This window comes from Argiope bruennichi, chromosome 7 (genome assembly GCF_947563725.1).
Source record: "Argiope bruennichi chromosome 7, qqArgBrue1.1, whole genome shotgun sequence".
In the NCBI taxonomy this organism is placed as follows: domain Eukaryota; kingdom Metazoa; phylum Arthropoda; class Arachnida; order Araneae; family Araneidae; genus Argiope; species Argiope bruennichi.
Window position 1 is genome coordinate 46,891,347 of NC_079157.1, and position 16,478 is coordinate 46,907,824.

Sequence of the window (16,478 nt, forward strand, 5' to 3'; positions counted from 1 at the left end):
GCATGATAGGAATTTAGATTTCTTTGAGAGAATAAAAAAGATTTAGCAGTACCGGAAACTAACCTCTTTGCAAAGATTAATTTTTGTTGTTCGCTTAAAGAAGGAAAAAGAGAAAAATTCTCTTCAACATCATAAAAAAAACTTTTAATCGAATAGGAATCATTTCCTGTGAAGTTTCTGCTACTACCACAGAGATCGCGTAATAAAAAACAAAACTGAAGGTTTATTTCATTCATCGTTTGTTTATTCGAGGGATCATTTTCGAGGGATTCCCTTTTGGCGCCAGTAATTAATGCCTGACTGTTATTTATTAATGTTTCATCTGAAGTTACGGGGATGGGGAAGGAAGAATTATTACCCGCATTACGCATAGAGCTGTTATTAATAGATGAAGTTTCGGTTTGAGAAACCTTTTGAGGAGACAAAGGTTTTTCTTCTGTTTCCGATAAAAAACTTGTATCTAGCGAGTTCTGAAATTCATTTAAATTTGTTAGGGCTTTTAAAATATTTTCACACATAGCATCTTTGTCGGTCTCAGTTACTTCTAAGTGTAATAAATTAGAAACGGAGATAAAATCAGATAAAGAAAAAATCTTCAGCAATTCTTGTTTATGTTTTTCTACATCTAAATTTTCAAATCTTTCAAAATTTCTCATTCTTTTTCGAGAAGAATGGTCAAAATTACTGTAACCTAACACAGAGTTAAGCAATTTTACGGAATTAGTTTTTGCATATTTAAGGGAGTTAGCGATTAATTCAATATCGCCTAGTTTTAAAGACATTGTAATGAATTAAAACAGAACTAATGCACATTCACTCGGGATTAAAATTTAAAGGGAGAATGGAATAAAGTAACGTACTATACTATAAATTACAAACTTGGGAAAAAATTGCGCCTACCTGGTTGGGAGCAGTCGAATTATTCACTCTTAAAAGTTCCTTTTTTTTTAAGGGAGCCAGTATATGTCAGCACAGTTGCACAAGAACACGAAGTAATTGAACCTTTAACGTTTCCACTTGAATCATATCCATCCAAAACGTGCACTAACGTCCATCAAAATATCCACGGCAAAAATCCACTCTTATCAAAATTCTTAGCATCAATTTAACGTCTTAAATTGTACTAACGTCCACAGCTTTTCAACAATTTGGCGGGATTTGCTAGGGGTATTCACGAGAAAGGCCGAGCCCCCAAAAATGTGGGAAAAGGCAACGACCAGCATTAATATGTGAAATATATTTATTAAGATTAAAGTACAAAGGACAAAACATTACTACATAGAACATAAAAGATACATGAGCGTGAGCTGCACGTCTTGCAGTCTCACTGCCTAACTCTCGTCTGCCAATAATGGCGGGATAGCATCACGTGATTAATGACGTGACGCAACATGGCCAGCATGGCGCCATACAGGATACGGGATCTGTCAGCGCTTCCCACATATATATAAATTCATTTATTAAGAGAAATTTTTCTTCTGATAACGGCAGATGAGTTCATACTACCTAAAAGAAATATTACTGCATTTATTACTTCATTTAACTATTCTTATTTGTAATATCAAAATCTTCAGAGAAATTTGCCATTTAACAAAATATTTAACTGAAAATATTTTTTTAGAAGTTCGATTTTACTTACCACTATAAAATTAAATCTTCGTTTTAAAAAAAAGTATACTCCATTGTTCTTGCGATAGAGAATTGAAACAGTTCTTTTGAGAAACGTAGCTGTTGATTCATTCGTGTTAAAGAGATCATTTACTTTTAACGTACAGTGACTTTTCAGATATGTCCATTTTACAAAACTAGATTCTAAATTCAACACCGTTGCGAATGTTTTGTTCTCACTTTGGTGTTCACTAAGCGATTTTGGGTCTTTTGTATAATAAGTGCTTTAATTACAGTATGAAGTTTCAAAAATGTGCAGGAATTGATTTTTTTAACAATGTAAAGGAAAACTTAGCTGCCACGTTAAAAAAAATCAAAATAACTACTCGTATTCTACAATCAATTAAATTATCATCTCCAATAATAATAACAGTGAATATGTTTATGTATTCGTTTCCGCTCTGCAGGGCATATATTAGAAAATAGGTTCTGAACGAGAACAGTAATAACCTTCCCAATGGAAACGATAGCACACCATATGGGTAGTAGTTTATCCGGACAACCATATTTTGATATGGTTTAGCATTGTGGAAGAGGAAGCACTGAAATGTTTTTTTCTTGTATCTATGTGAAAAGGGGATGGACCAGAAAAGGATTGGAACATATACGTTGAATCTAAAACAACAGCAACAAAAAAGATATTCTGAAAACTAAAAATGTATACTTTAGACTTACTTCTTAACATTTTAAATATTTAAAAATTGAGTGAAATTTTAACATTTTCTCCCAAAACTGCTGAAAATCGCATTACTTTTAATTAACTTTAAACTTTTAATTAACTTTTTTTAATTAACTTTAAAAATATCATAAACTTATTTTATAATACGTATTATAAATATAGCTTATATATACGTATAATAAATAACATATAAATTATATTTATATAATACATATTTATTTCAGTAATACATTATATATATCTAACTTATTTTATAATATGTACAGAAACTCAAACTGTTTTATTATTCGTACAAATAATTCATTCAGGATTTTACACCCTAAGCCTGACAAAAAATTTATGTGTTCTTTTTCAATGCATTTTTACATTTTTGAATTAATAGTTTCATTAAGTTTGAGACTTATAGGATATAAGTGAGGCCAAATACAAAATATATATAATATTAATTATCATGTGTTTTATTGTGTTGTTTGACCAAGAATTCAAGTTTCTCCAAACGGTAAATAATTTTCAATGATAATATAAGATGCTCTCAAATGAAAAAGGGGCTAAAATTATATATAAAGAAATTTAATGCTAATATTATATTTATATTTCACGTGAGATAGTACAATTATAAATAATCGTCATTGGCATTGAAGCACTGATCTGATCGCATGAGAAAGTGGATGTATTCAGTGTAGAAACTTCTGGGTTGCTGACAGATCCAATTTATCACTGTTTTCTACCTCTGCCGCTTTGCCATTAATTAAGTTTTTAGTGGATTATATCATGCACAATTCTTTCCTTATCAACAGTTTACCAGAAATTTTACGTGTTGTGATCCGATGATACTGTAAGATAAGTAATTAAATAAAAATAATTTTCAGATGTAAATAAATTTTAGTAATATCATAAGATATATCCAATCGAAAAGGTAACGAATTATATAAAAAGAAGCGTAGTATTAATAATAATACTATGATTACAGTTCCCACATGACAATGAAATTATAAGCAATCGCCCCTGGCATTCAAGCACTAATCTCAGTACATAGGAAAGTAGATGGCTTTATTGAAGAAACTCTAGGATTGTTGATGGATCTAGTTTCCCACCGTGTCTTTTTTCCCTTTTTGCCATAACTAGGCCTTTTGTCGATCATGTCATATACAATTCCTTACTTATCGATAGTTCTACATCACCAACAATTTTATGTATGGTGATCCGATGATTTTGTCGTATGAGCTACTCCGCAGCTGAAATCGTGACACTGTTGTATACAGCATACGTCTGGGCAGGACATGGCAAGGCTTGGATGTTTATACGTCTCACCTCAAATTGGACACCATTGGAATATGTAGTACCGTATGACACATTGCGCTCTGTTCATTCTGAAGGAACTTTCTGAAGCACGATCTCTTTCCGTGCAAAGAAAGTGGATAATTGTTCTTTGTACTGATCTGGAAGACATTTAAGGAACTGCGAAAATTAGTCTCCAGTAATGAAGATAACGATGCGAAGTCTGCAAACTGTGCATCAGCAAATAGGATTACCACCACGCCATCTATTAATTAACTAGCATATAAACTTATAGGCATTTGATACAATGCTGCTCCAGATAAGATTTTTTTTTTTTTCATTTCGGTAATCTTTATAATTAGTTGGTATCAATAAATTTTTCATTTAGTCAAGCATTACTAATTCTGTAACAGCCTTTGCAATATTCTGCAGCTAAAGCAACATACATGTTCTATTTCGTTTATAAGAGGCGGACGGCTGATAATGAATCAGAATTTTATTTAATAGATTAATGTTCTACTAATGTGATGACCGAGATTAGCCACAAATTTGCTGTCTATAGCTACAGTTATTCAAGATCAAGCTACAAGTCGTGTTGGAAGTTTTAAAACATTTCCTTATCGAGATTTTTTAACAGAAATTTAAATTATCAACATGCATTGCAACTTTCCGATCTCGATCGCCAATTTTAATACCTGTAGTTTTCTTGTTATGGCAATACTTGAAGTTCACGAGTCAAATGATTTTGACTCACAAATAAAATTTGAATAACCAAATATATTGCACTGCGTTGTCATTGACTTTATAATTTCTCCATTGTATGTTGTGCCTTGTGGTACAAGTTAAGTTAAAGCACTTGTTATTTTCAATTTTTTTAACGATTTTCCAAATGTCTATATTGTTTAGATCATTATATAAATTATATCTTGTATCTTTTAAGATTATCAGTATCTTTAAAGTTTATTTTTATTCGTGAATAATTAAATTAACTTTATTAAATAAAGGCTTACAAAATTATTTAAATAATCGCTAAAACTCTCAGCTAACAATATGATGAAGGCTATTTCTTAGATAGATAAATTAGAAATAATTTGAATTATTACGGTAGTTGTATGAGAAAAAGTAAAATTCTCTATTTTATTATAAAAATAAAAATAAAGCTTAAAAATTTTCCATTCATTTAAATATTTTTTATAAAAGTCTGTAGAAGCACGTATTAAACTTACTCTCTGATTCATCTCAAGGAGTTTGGGATTTCTACTTAGGAATCTCGGAAAAAAATTAAAATATTAAATAAAATTGCTCTAGCAACTCCAATACAAAGAAGAAAAAAAAAAAAAACTTAATAACGAGGATCAGCATACTGTTTGTCTACCTCAAGAATAGCTCCCGCCAATATGTCTACGATAGTCTGTTGCCGTGGAAACAAGACCTGCTCCATTTTCAATAGGGGATTTAAAAAGAAAGGCATCCATGTTGGCTTACTAATCGCCTTGATGACGTATTGGCGACTTTTTTTAATTGATTTATAAAGAGTGAAAAAAAAACTGTTTAATATATTAATTATATAATAATATTTAAACTTTTAGACATAAAAATGAAATATTAATGAAAATGCAATAAAGATGAAAATTATTACTATAAAAAAGTAATTATTTAACTTTTTAATATTTGTTTAATATTTTCATAACTATTAATAATTATCAAGGACTTTAGATTATTAATACAATGACAGAACTTCGTTGATTATTAAACTTTCAGCATGTATTTTCAAACAATTTCTAAGGCAAAACAGTTTTTAAAGTAAAATAAAATAAAATACCGTCTAAATTTCCAAAATAATGTTCATTCAAGCATTTCAAAATCCTCTAAATCACTCTCACAAGTTTCGGTTTCTTCTGAATCAGAATCATCATTGGTATAAATTTGAAATGACAGTTCGTCCACTAAATCTTCTAACAGTCCATCTTTCTCCCAATAATTATTTTCAAGCTTTTCTACGTGTTTGCAATGCGCTGCCCATTCTGCCGAAGTAACTTCAGTGATAGCTGTTTGAAGAAGAGATTTCAGACTGTCCAAACTTAAATCACCAATAACATTTCGTTCCTTTATTATTTTCTTTACAGAGGACCACACAAATTCGATTGCGTTCAAATCGCAATGATAAGGGGGTAGTCGGATAACTTCATGTCCTTCTTTCTCTATTAAATTATCAATTTTATAGACAATTTTCTTTGGCCGATTACTGTCTATAAGAGAGAACAGTTCCGCTTTTCGCATTTTTTGATCGCAGGGTATTCCGTTGTTTTTCAACCAGTCTATCATAACTTTTTTTGTAGAATACTTCGTTGGAGTGGGGTTTTCGACAATCGTATGATACGGTGCATTATCCATGCATACGACACTGTTTGGTTGCAAATTTGGAAGAAGTTTTTCCAACAACCCATTTTTTAAAGTTTTCATGGTTCATTTGCCCCTGATAGTCGCCGCTTTTTGTTGATGCTTTATATACTAGTAAAGCACCCGTAAGGAAACCCGTTGATGACCCAGCATGAACAACTATGAGTCTATTTTTCGAATTAACATTTGCTGTAGCTCCCAAAACTGTGTCATCTTGCCAATATTTCTTAAATGTCAAATTGCTGTCTACCCAAGTTTCATCAATATAGACAATCGGTCGTCCAGCTTTCCTGTGACATCTCATTTCTCTCAAATATCTGTGTCTCCAAAAAACAATATTTGGTCTTTCCATGAGTACTATTCTGTTATTCACGCACTTCTTCCATCGGAAATTCATTGAATGTAAGACTTTGCACAATGTGTCTTTTTGCCACGAAAATCCAATTTTTTCTTTCAACACGGGTAGTAATTTTCTGAGGGATGGTACTTTCCTTTCTTTTTTGTAAAAGTCTTGAATTGTTTGCCGTATAACACACTTGTCAAAGTCGTCTATTTCACAGTTTCGCTCACTACGTCTTTTACGGTGTTTACCGGGTGATTTTAAAACTGTCGATGAGCCCGATGTTGAAACTTCCTTTCTTTATTTTTTTTATTGTTGCTTCAGAAATTCCAGTTGCTTGAGAAGCCCTTTTCAGAGCTTGTGGGAGTGGAATTAACACAGATTTCGATGAAGCTTCATTGGAACAAAATTCCGCAACATTATATACAATTTTACGTGCCTGCGATTTCAAAATTTCACCCTTCCTTAACTTAAAGGCCATCTTGCAAGTTTAGCAAATTAGCAAAATCAATTAAACCAGTAAGGAACAAATAATTTTAAAAGCAAAAGCAAAATAAACACAAGGATAAGATAACGCGTGCAACTCTTTTAAATCCGAGAAGACGAATGACGTGATGTAACCTTTAATTCCGCCAATTCCCTACACGCTTAATCCCCATTAGAAATGAACTAGTCTTGTTACTACAGCGACCGCCACTAGATAGACTTCTTGGCGGGAGCTATTCTTGTGATCGACAGACAGTAGCTAGAAAGAGGTTGGTTTTCTTTCCCCAAAACAGAAATAAAGTTTCTGGTTCGAGGCTATGCAAATCAGTTGACTACAATCGCACATCAAACTTCAGAGAAATGTTTGCTTCTATAATTCCATAAATTCAATTACCAGGAAAAAAATAACTTTTCTGATAACTGAAGATGTGTTGATGCTGCCTAAAAGAAATATTACAGCATTTATGACTACATTAAAATAATCTTATTAATGGTATGAAAATATTCAAAGAAACTCTTCATTTCACAAAGCTAATGAATATTTTTTAGAAGTTACATATTACTTACCACTATAAATAATAAAACTTCATTTTAAAAGGAAGTATGGTTGGCATATAATTCGATTTTTCTTTTTCCGAAGACTCGTTAATTCAAGGAATGTAGCTGTTGAGTAATTCATCAGCTATATTAATTACACAAATCTGGATGTTAGTTTCAGTAGCTCTTGTAAATATGCTGTTCTGATTTCATTCCTGTCTGAGTAGTGAAACTGTTGTTTATAAGAGTTAAGAATGTTTACGTTACGGTATGAAGTGTCGAAAATGTCCAGCATTGTAACATATTTAACAATGTTAAGGAAAATCTGTTAGCTGTCATATTTAAAAAATCAAAATATTTACTTTTCTATAATTTAAATCTCATCTTCAATAATAACAGAAAAGAATGCGTTTATTTGTGTGTTGGCGCTCTACATAGCAGATATTTTCACCTGGAACTATTAAACTTGATATATATACACTTGGGAGAGAGGGAATGGTCAATTAAAAGATTTTTGAAATATTTTACTTGGCATCCTAAATAATAACCAAATGAAATTGAGAACTTTTCATCATAACTTCCAATAATACTATTGCGCAAAAGTATTTTTAAACAGTTTCAAAATTTTTAAAAAAAATTCGTTTTCTTTCTAATAATACTAATTCAATTGTTGTGCAAATACAGTGAGAATCAAAAGAAAGTAAACAACCATGACTGATTTAGAGAATATGTCATTTCAAATATATTATTGATTTACAATATATATATAGTTATTACTAATTTAAGCAGAATCGGACAACTTGTAAACATTCAATTAAAATAAAATACATAAAGACATAACTCAACTTTCTACAAAAAACTAAGAACATCTAATTTTATGCGTGAAAAAAAAATATACAATCATAACTCTTTCTCCTTCAAATGTTTTAATTTTATAGATTCGCCACTTTTTCTTAGAGGATCGTGATATAAACTATATTCTGCTGGTATTTATGCGATTTTATAAAAAAGGATAGAGAGATTTTTCAATGGGGGAAAAATAGCTCTAGAAACGAAAAAACTAATGAAGAAAAATGGAAAATCCTAATGAGAAATAGGAAAAATTATTGAAAGAAGCCATTGCACAGTGAAGAAAATTCTTAATATTCCCAAAATTGACAGATTAAAGATTTTCAGAGAACAAGAAGACCAGAAGACTTACTGATACAGATATGAAAGCAGCAGTACGAGAGGTCATAGCTAATCTAACGGCAAGCGCTGTAAAAACATTTCAAAGAATCTCTCGCATCAGCCAAGACAGCCCAGTGCAAGCACTAAAAGGATTACTCTTCATGAACATGTGTTACATGGGAGGATTCCACGCAAGAAACTATTCATCATCAAATGGAATCAGAAAAAGCGTCTGCTGTTTTCCAAAAAAAAAATATATTAATAAGGATTTAGATTTTTGGAATAATATTTGATTTTGAGACTAAACTCAGTGGTACCACTACTCTATCTGGGCCAAGGCTTACAGTGCCCATTTCTGCTTTCTTGATAGAGGGCCCTGGAATGCGAGGCATATGTTCCGGTTAGGTGGTCAGCCTCGCGCGGAACCCCCAGTGTTTAGTTGCCAAGCATGCTTGGCCCTCAGTTAATCGACGCATTGAAGGGATGAAAGGCTGAGTCAACCTTGCCCAGCTCAAGGATCGAACTTGGAACCTGTGTGTTGGGAGCGCCACTACGCCACCGGACTTCAATATTTTATTTAGTGACGAGAAAAAAACTAAATTATTTTCCACACAGAAGCTCGCAAAAATATGGAGACCAAAGAATGAAAAGTCCAGTAATAAGCATTCAGTTTAAAAAATTAAACATGGAGGTGGATATGTTGTGATCTGGAGATGTACGGCCACAGCAGGAGTCGGTAATGTAATGTTGCACAATATGGACTACCTAAATATTTTAAAACAATTTTGCTCCTAGTGTTGCGAATTTGAGATTGTCATGAAGCTGAATCTTCTAACATGATAACGATATACGTATCAAAGATTGTAAAAGAATGGTTACTCTATCGTGTTGAGAAGACTTTGGACCATCCTCCAATCACCCATATCTAAGCCTCGCTGAAAATGAATGGGCATATCATGAGAAAAATGCACGCCAAAGAACCATTTCTAATAAGGAAGAGTTGAAACAAATTGTCTTAGAAGAATGGTAAAAAATTCCTCCCAGGGAAAAAAAAATCGGTCACATCTATGCGTAAATGAATAAAGGCAGTGATAAAATTTAAAGGATTGCAGACAAAATATTAATATCACAGCTTTCATGGTTTTTGTCGGTATCAATGTTCTCTGTTTACTTTTTTGACGCATGAAATTTGATACTTTTCTATTTTAGTTGAATTATTTCTTTTTGCATTTTGATTTAATTAAACTTTTACAGACTGTTGTATCATACATGAATGAATTAATAATTGTATATAACTACTTTATATTATAAGTCAATAATATATTTGGAATAAAACATTTTCTATATCAATCGTGGGTGTTTAATTTCTTTGGAGTCTCGCTGTATTTTCTTAATTCTGGCGCTTTTTTTAAAAAAATAATTTTTGTCTGACTTCTAACAATAGACTGCTGCCCTGAATTTCAAAATCGTTTTCATTATTTCAACAAACATTTAATCCGGTGATTTTCTTAAACGATTATATTTAATATCTTGCGTGATATTTAACGAATAAAAAAATGGAATTACAATATAGCAAAAACGAAGATGGATGAATTGGACATTTACATTTTTCATAATACCATGATGTCATTTGACTAGGTTCCATTACAAAGGTTCATGTTCACAATGAATAGAACACAAGTATGGCAATTAAAATAGCTCATCTTTAATGCCTAACAATTTGAAGGAATTATTGACTTGAAATTATATTTAAATGATTTAACTAAATTTAAATATAACCAGTAACCCTGATGAACCAGCTGTCTGTATGCTAAAGATAAGTAATAAAAATAACTGTGTCTCTGTGTGTTTGTGCACTGCACTCCAAACTGTTTAGCATTCAGTTACCAAATTTGGTACTTTGGTGGATCGTAATGTACACGGTGAAACGACGGTTTTTGGAAATTGAATTAAGCTAAATGTTAATGTTTTTTTCGCGATATCTCTCAAAAATACAATTGCTCAAAAATAGTTTTTAACCTTCTCAAAACTATCTTATTAATGACTTCGGCTTAATAGTGATGCCGATTTTTGAAATTTTTATTAAGTATAAGTATTTTTTCCCTCATTTCCAACAATCAATTATATTGTTGACTAGAAATCCAAAGCATTCTTATTGTTTCATAAAATATTTAATTCCTAGATTTTCTTTTAGTGTTAAATTTTAAAGTAGAATAATTATGTTTATCATTCGCGTAACTTACGTGACAAATAAAAAAAAATGAATACAGCACCAGATGATAGCCGAGTCGGATACTTACATTTCAGATAATGCCATGATTAGGGATTGCAATACCGGTATACCGAGATACCGAATACCGGTATTTTGAGCCATTTGTACAATTTTGTAATACCGGTATTCACAAGTTTAAATACCGATTTTTCGGTATTTACTAGAAAGTTTTAAAATTGTCTCCACTATATGTTCAGGGATCGCGAACATAGCAAAATAGTATACGTTTTTGTTTTTATGTCTCCCTAACAGGCGAAATTAATTAACTAATTAATGGCTTAATTAATTGCTTAAATCTAAAGTAGCGAAACATAGATTATCTTTGAAAGAAGAAATTGTATCCATAATGACTGATGGAGCAACAGTTATGAAAAAAAGTTGGAAAGTTGATTGGTGCAAATTAGCAATTGTGCTATGCTCATGGAATTCAGTTAGGAATAATAGATGTATTATACCAAAAAAATAAAGAACAGAAGAATCCAAATACTGTGGATGTAGAAACTTTGGATTTCAACTTTGAAGAGAGTAAGAGTGAGAGTGATATTGACAATGAAGACAATAAAAATGTAATTGTTGAAGAAGTTATTGCTAATGAGGATGAAATATTAACCCATCAAGAATTGTTTCCTATCATTTATAAAGTTCGAAAAATTGTTAAGATATTTAAACGTTCCTCTATAAAAGATGACATATTATTAAAATACATACTAACTGAAAATAAAACAGAATATATGTTAATATTAGATTTTAAAACACGTTATCACCGTTTACTCCTAACAGCACACATCACTATCTGAAGATTATATATTACATTCAAAAATCGCAAAGAAGAAAAACATATCGAAATAGAAAATGTCTTATGGTATTTACATAATTATAATGATTTTAAAAATGAAAAAGAAGAAAAGAAAATAACCAATTCAAATCTAATTAAGTTTATAGTAAATTTTCTTAAAAATTTTAACCCACAAACCTATCCACATTCAAAAGAATTCTGTTCAGTTATCGAAGATTATGATGACACTAATGTCGATAGTGAAAAGAAATTGTCTCTTGAACAAAAATTAGAATTAGCGATAAATAAGAAAATTTCAACGAACCAAAATACAATACAAAAATCAGCTATAACCAAAACCATCCGATAAGAAATCGATTTATTTGAAGATGAGGGATTTAGAGGCTAACAGTACCACTAACTATCGTAGATGCCGAAAGAGCGTTTTGGACAGCTAGTAATTTTTGCACAAAATTACTTTTCAGGCTTAATGACAGTACAATCGATGCATTATGTTTTTTAAGATCGCATTTCAAAAATTTGAATTAGTACCACAGACTGAATAGTGATATTTACAATTTTTTGTGATTTAAATAAATAAGTTGTTCCTTTATTTTTTTGTGATTCTTTATATACTGTTATAATTTATAAGTTGCAAATTATTTTTTGTGATATTTAACCTTTCTATTAAAACTGGCAAATAAAATAAAGAAACACCTGTGTTTTCTTTCTTTTTCTAAAATTTCCAATACCGGTATTAAAACCGGTATCCCGGTGTTAAGATCTAAAAAATACCGAATACCGGTATTGTAATTTTGATCCGGTATTGCAATCCCTAGCCATGATCTAATGAAAGTCTCCAATAGAAAAGCTCCTAATATACACAAACAATGAATAATTAATAATGAATAAGAAATTGTTAGCTAGTATAATGATCAGCTAACAATTGCTTACTCCTCGTCCATCAAATCAATACCACAACATATTTTTTTTCACTCAATTTAGAAATTGAGCAAAGGACGAATTCCTACCCAAATATCAAGAGTTGACATGAACCATATACCTACGATCATTAATCTGACACCTTTATCCGGTATTAATGAACTATATACTAATATACATCTCTTAATATGGAAAAGATAATCGAGGCCGTTACTATCACCAGGGTAGAAACTACTTCGCAGATCAATTCCGATCAAATCGACGTCTGATTAAAATTATTTAAATGAATTTATTTAACATTTTTAGCGGTAAAACTCAAATCTACTCTTTATAAGGAATATATGATTGGAAATTTTAATATTCTGACTTGCTTCGATATCACAAACAAACCAAAAAAGTATAAACTCAAAGTATCTTATTATGTTCTTTCTTTAGAAAGACAATTCATGTGCATGAATACAGGTTATAGATGGCGCTTCAATTTCATTCACTTCTATTCGGCGATCAATAAAAAAAAAGGTGAGATTAAGTTTCTTCCCATTACTAGCAACAAAGTGAATAGCAATGAAATTTATGCTTACTATTAAAAGAAGCAAATATAGGCAGTTTATATCAGAAACCAGTGGGAGTAATCTCCATAAAACTTTCTCGCATACTCTTTAATAAACTTGTCATGACAGAAAGCACCTTCCATGGCAATAATCAAGAAATATTAACTTTTGGCTTGAAAGTTTCATACCGAAAAAGGAATGAGGACATAAAAAGCGTAATGTCTTTGAATGGGATACTGAATACATTTGAACTTTTAGGGAAACACGGAATTTGGAGAATCGTTCAAACAATGGTTGATAACCCTCGAGTGCATGGTGCCACCATGTCGCAAAACATGTCATGGAAGTATCGGTAGCTGAAACATGAATGAGGAGAAGCAATGTTCATGAAACTGGGAAAATCACAGGAATACTGGAATCTTTGATTCGACGCATTCTGCACGCAATATTAGTTCTGCATATATACTTCATCAGTTATTATCGGTAGGTACAGATAAAAGACCACACTTTCCGACATGGGCGCAAGTAAAAACGGAATTTTTCCAAAATGATTTTGAACATCATGCGGCAGATTAAAGTCCACTTTCCACTGCAAGGTTACATCTAAACATAAAACAGATCTGGGCAGCGTCGAATCTTCGTGATTCCTGAATAAGCGATTGCTTTTTCCTCATAAGATTGTATGCTTTGGTTTCAGCTCTTCTTTCAAACTGGGAATTTCTTATTTTAAAAGTGTTGTCCTATATCCAGCTGTAAAATCTGGACAATTACTGCAGAAAGGGATGATAGGCTGTAGCATGACCACATTGTGCCTGCACTGCAAGAAAGATATGACTTATTTGTTTCTTTCATGCAGAACGGCATCTTATGCGCATTGTCAGTGAAGTGAAGACATTCTTATTGGGCATTTTCATTCACTGAAGACCGAGTGGCGAGTAAATTTTAGCGACCCTTACGATCACCAGGCTTGATCATACCCGATATATGGTACGGACCCACTTAAAGTCTCGTGTCTATGGAATCTCCCCACCCAATTTGTCGAAACTGTAACATGCCGTTCGACGGGCTCTAAGGTGGTATCCATGCTCACATGTTATACTATTTATAATAAGCGTATTTGTGCTCCTCACTTGCCAAATACCTTGTAGTGGTTGGAAATATTGATTTTCTTCTATTTTAAAATTAAATAAGAGGGTAGGTAATGTTATTGGGATTTATTTCATTGCCAATTTGTGTTTTCTTTATTGGCATAAACTGTTCCATCTCGAAGTGTGAACGCCCTCTTTCGGTCGCTTCTAGAATTTTTTTATACATGAAAAAAAAATGACGCCCCCGACTTCCGATTATTCTTGTGGAAATTGAAATGTTTTTCTATCATTACTTCTTTTATTCTGAATTTTCGAATGAACGAATCTCTAACTTGCCCTGTATTTTTGCAACTTTATATCAAAAGAATTATAAGAATATTTTTATATCGGGATTTATTTGTAACTTTATATCGAAAAAAATCCCTTCATATTGATTTGTATCAATATAGTGAAAAAATATATCATTTTTTGATGATACTAATGAAATTCAAACGAAATTTATTGTTTCCCCATTATTACATTCGAATATTTTTTTTCTACTTTTAAAATATTCGAATAGTTATTTTGAAAGTAGTATATAACAAAGAAACATTGTTGAGTAATAATATAGCATGCAAACAATGGTTAAGTAACCTCTATAGAATATATGAAAGACTAACGCACACAGCAGAAAAATCGCTCTACAATCGTAAACAAGTTTAATTGAGCTCGAAAATATTCTTGACTAGCCCTAGGTGGGTATTACAAGATGGATTCGAATAAATAAATCCCTATGATTTGCTTGTGAAAACAGGTTTATATCTTCCCATACTATGGGCTTTTAAATTTTGCATTACCACAAAAGTTAAAAAAAAAATATCTTTTTAATGATACTGGTTTCATTTCTGTGTAATATATTTATTTTCTTTTAATAAATATGCATGTGTGTGTGTGTTTTTTTGTTTGTTTTATGATGAAATTAAAATTCCTTTGTCCAAACAAAATCGTATGATTTTGCCAGCATTAAAATTAAGTTTAAAATTTTGCCTAATTTTGGAACGAAGAATGATTTTCACTTCCAATTCTATTCCTTATTATGCACATTTTTTCATTTGTACCCCAGTAATTAGAATTAGACCAATGAAATTAAATTCATACCTTTTTGTCGCATGAAATAATTTGTTGAAATATTTTTAAATCCATTAATCCATAATAATCGTTTCAATGCCTAAAAAACGAATAATCTTTTCCAACAAGAGGGCCGCATAATATAATTAATTATCATGAAAATTATGAAATTATTTCGAATACTAGATACTGCTTTCGAATGCAGCAATGTTGTACAAAAGCACGACTTTGGCATCAGAAGATAATTATCGTATATTGCTTGTTTTCGAATGTATCGAGATCTTAGTTTTAGTCTCAATTTATCAACAACAGAAACTGCTTGCATTTTGAACACACAGGATTGTTGAGAGAGGGATTACGGCTCATTGGGGCCGCAGGCCCTACCAGCCGTAAATCTAACAACAAAAAGAATCAAAATTCTTTAAAAAAATTTTTTTTTAATATTTTTAGTGGTAAAACTCAAATCAATTCTTTATAAAGAATTCAGGTTAGGAGATTTTAGTATTCTGTATTGTTTCGATATCAAACAGACCACGAGAGAATAAATTCAAAGCCAGTATTGTGATGTTTCTTCCTAACAACTCCTCTTTAGAAACACGGATTATAGATGGCGCTTCAATTTTATTTACTTCTATTTGACGATAAATAAAAGTTGTGAGATTAAATTTCTTCCAATTGATTGCAACAAAGTGAACAGCACAAAGATTCGGATGCTACAGTATCTCACAAGTAGTCATAAGATCGACCGTAGACCGTCAGCCAACTGTTTTAAGATCTTCCGACTTATATATCATTGGGATTGCAATATCGGGATACCGAATACCGGTATTTTGAGCCATTTGTACAATTTTGTAATACCGGTATTCACAAGTTTAAATACCGTTTTTTCAGTAACTAGAAATTTTGTTTCATGCGCTTATAATCAGAGAGAGATTAAATATTTTGCCATGCCTAAAAATGATTCCAAAAGCAATTAAAAGACAAACCTTACACGTGTTACTGAAGAGCATGTCTCAGGTAAGCACTAAACTGGAAATAATGTTCGCAATAAAACATATGATTAGAAAGTTTTGTCATTCGCTCCCGGCAACGCACTGTTGTTACCATATCGAGTCTCAGTTGTGACACTACAAGAATGGTGAATCCATGAATATTGCAGTACGAAAGTTTCACACCGAAAAAGGA

The 16,478-nt window shown here is 31.6% G+C and overlaps 1 protein-coding gene across 1 annotated transcript; it reads right to left on the reverse strand.

Moving 5' to 3' along the window:
- Window positions 1-5,470: 5,470 nt before the first annotated feature.
- On the reverse strand, window positions 5,471-5,950 carry LOC129975362 (uncharacterized). Its single transcript, XM_056088425.1, has one exon. It carries the CDS (start codon window positions 5,948-5,950, stop codon window positions 5,471-5,473), a length of 480 nt encoding a protein of 159 aa, XP_055944400.1.
- Window positions 5,951-16,478: the final 10,528 nt, after the last annotated feature.

Excerpts from the sequence above, each read along its gene's own strand:
- LOC129975362 (XM_056088425.1), bottom strand. The coding sequence starts at position 5,950 with ATGATAGACTGGTTGAAAAACAACGGAATACCCTGCGATCAAAAAATG.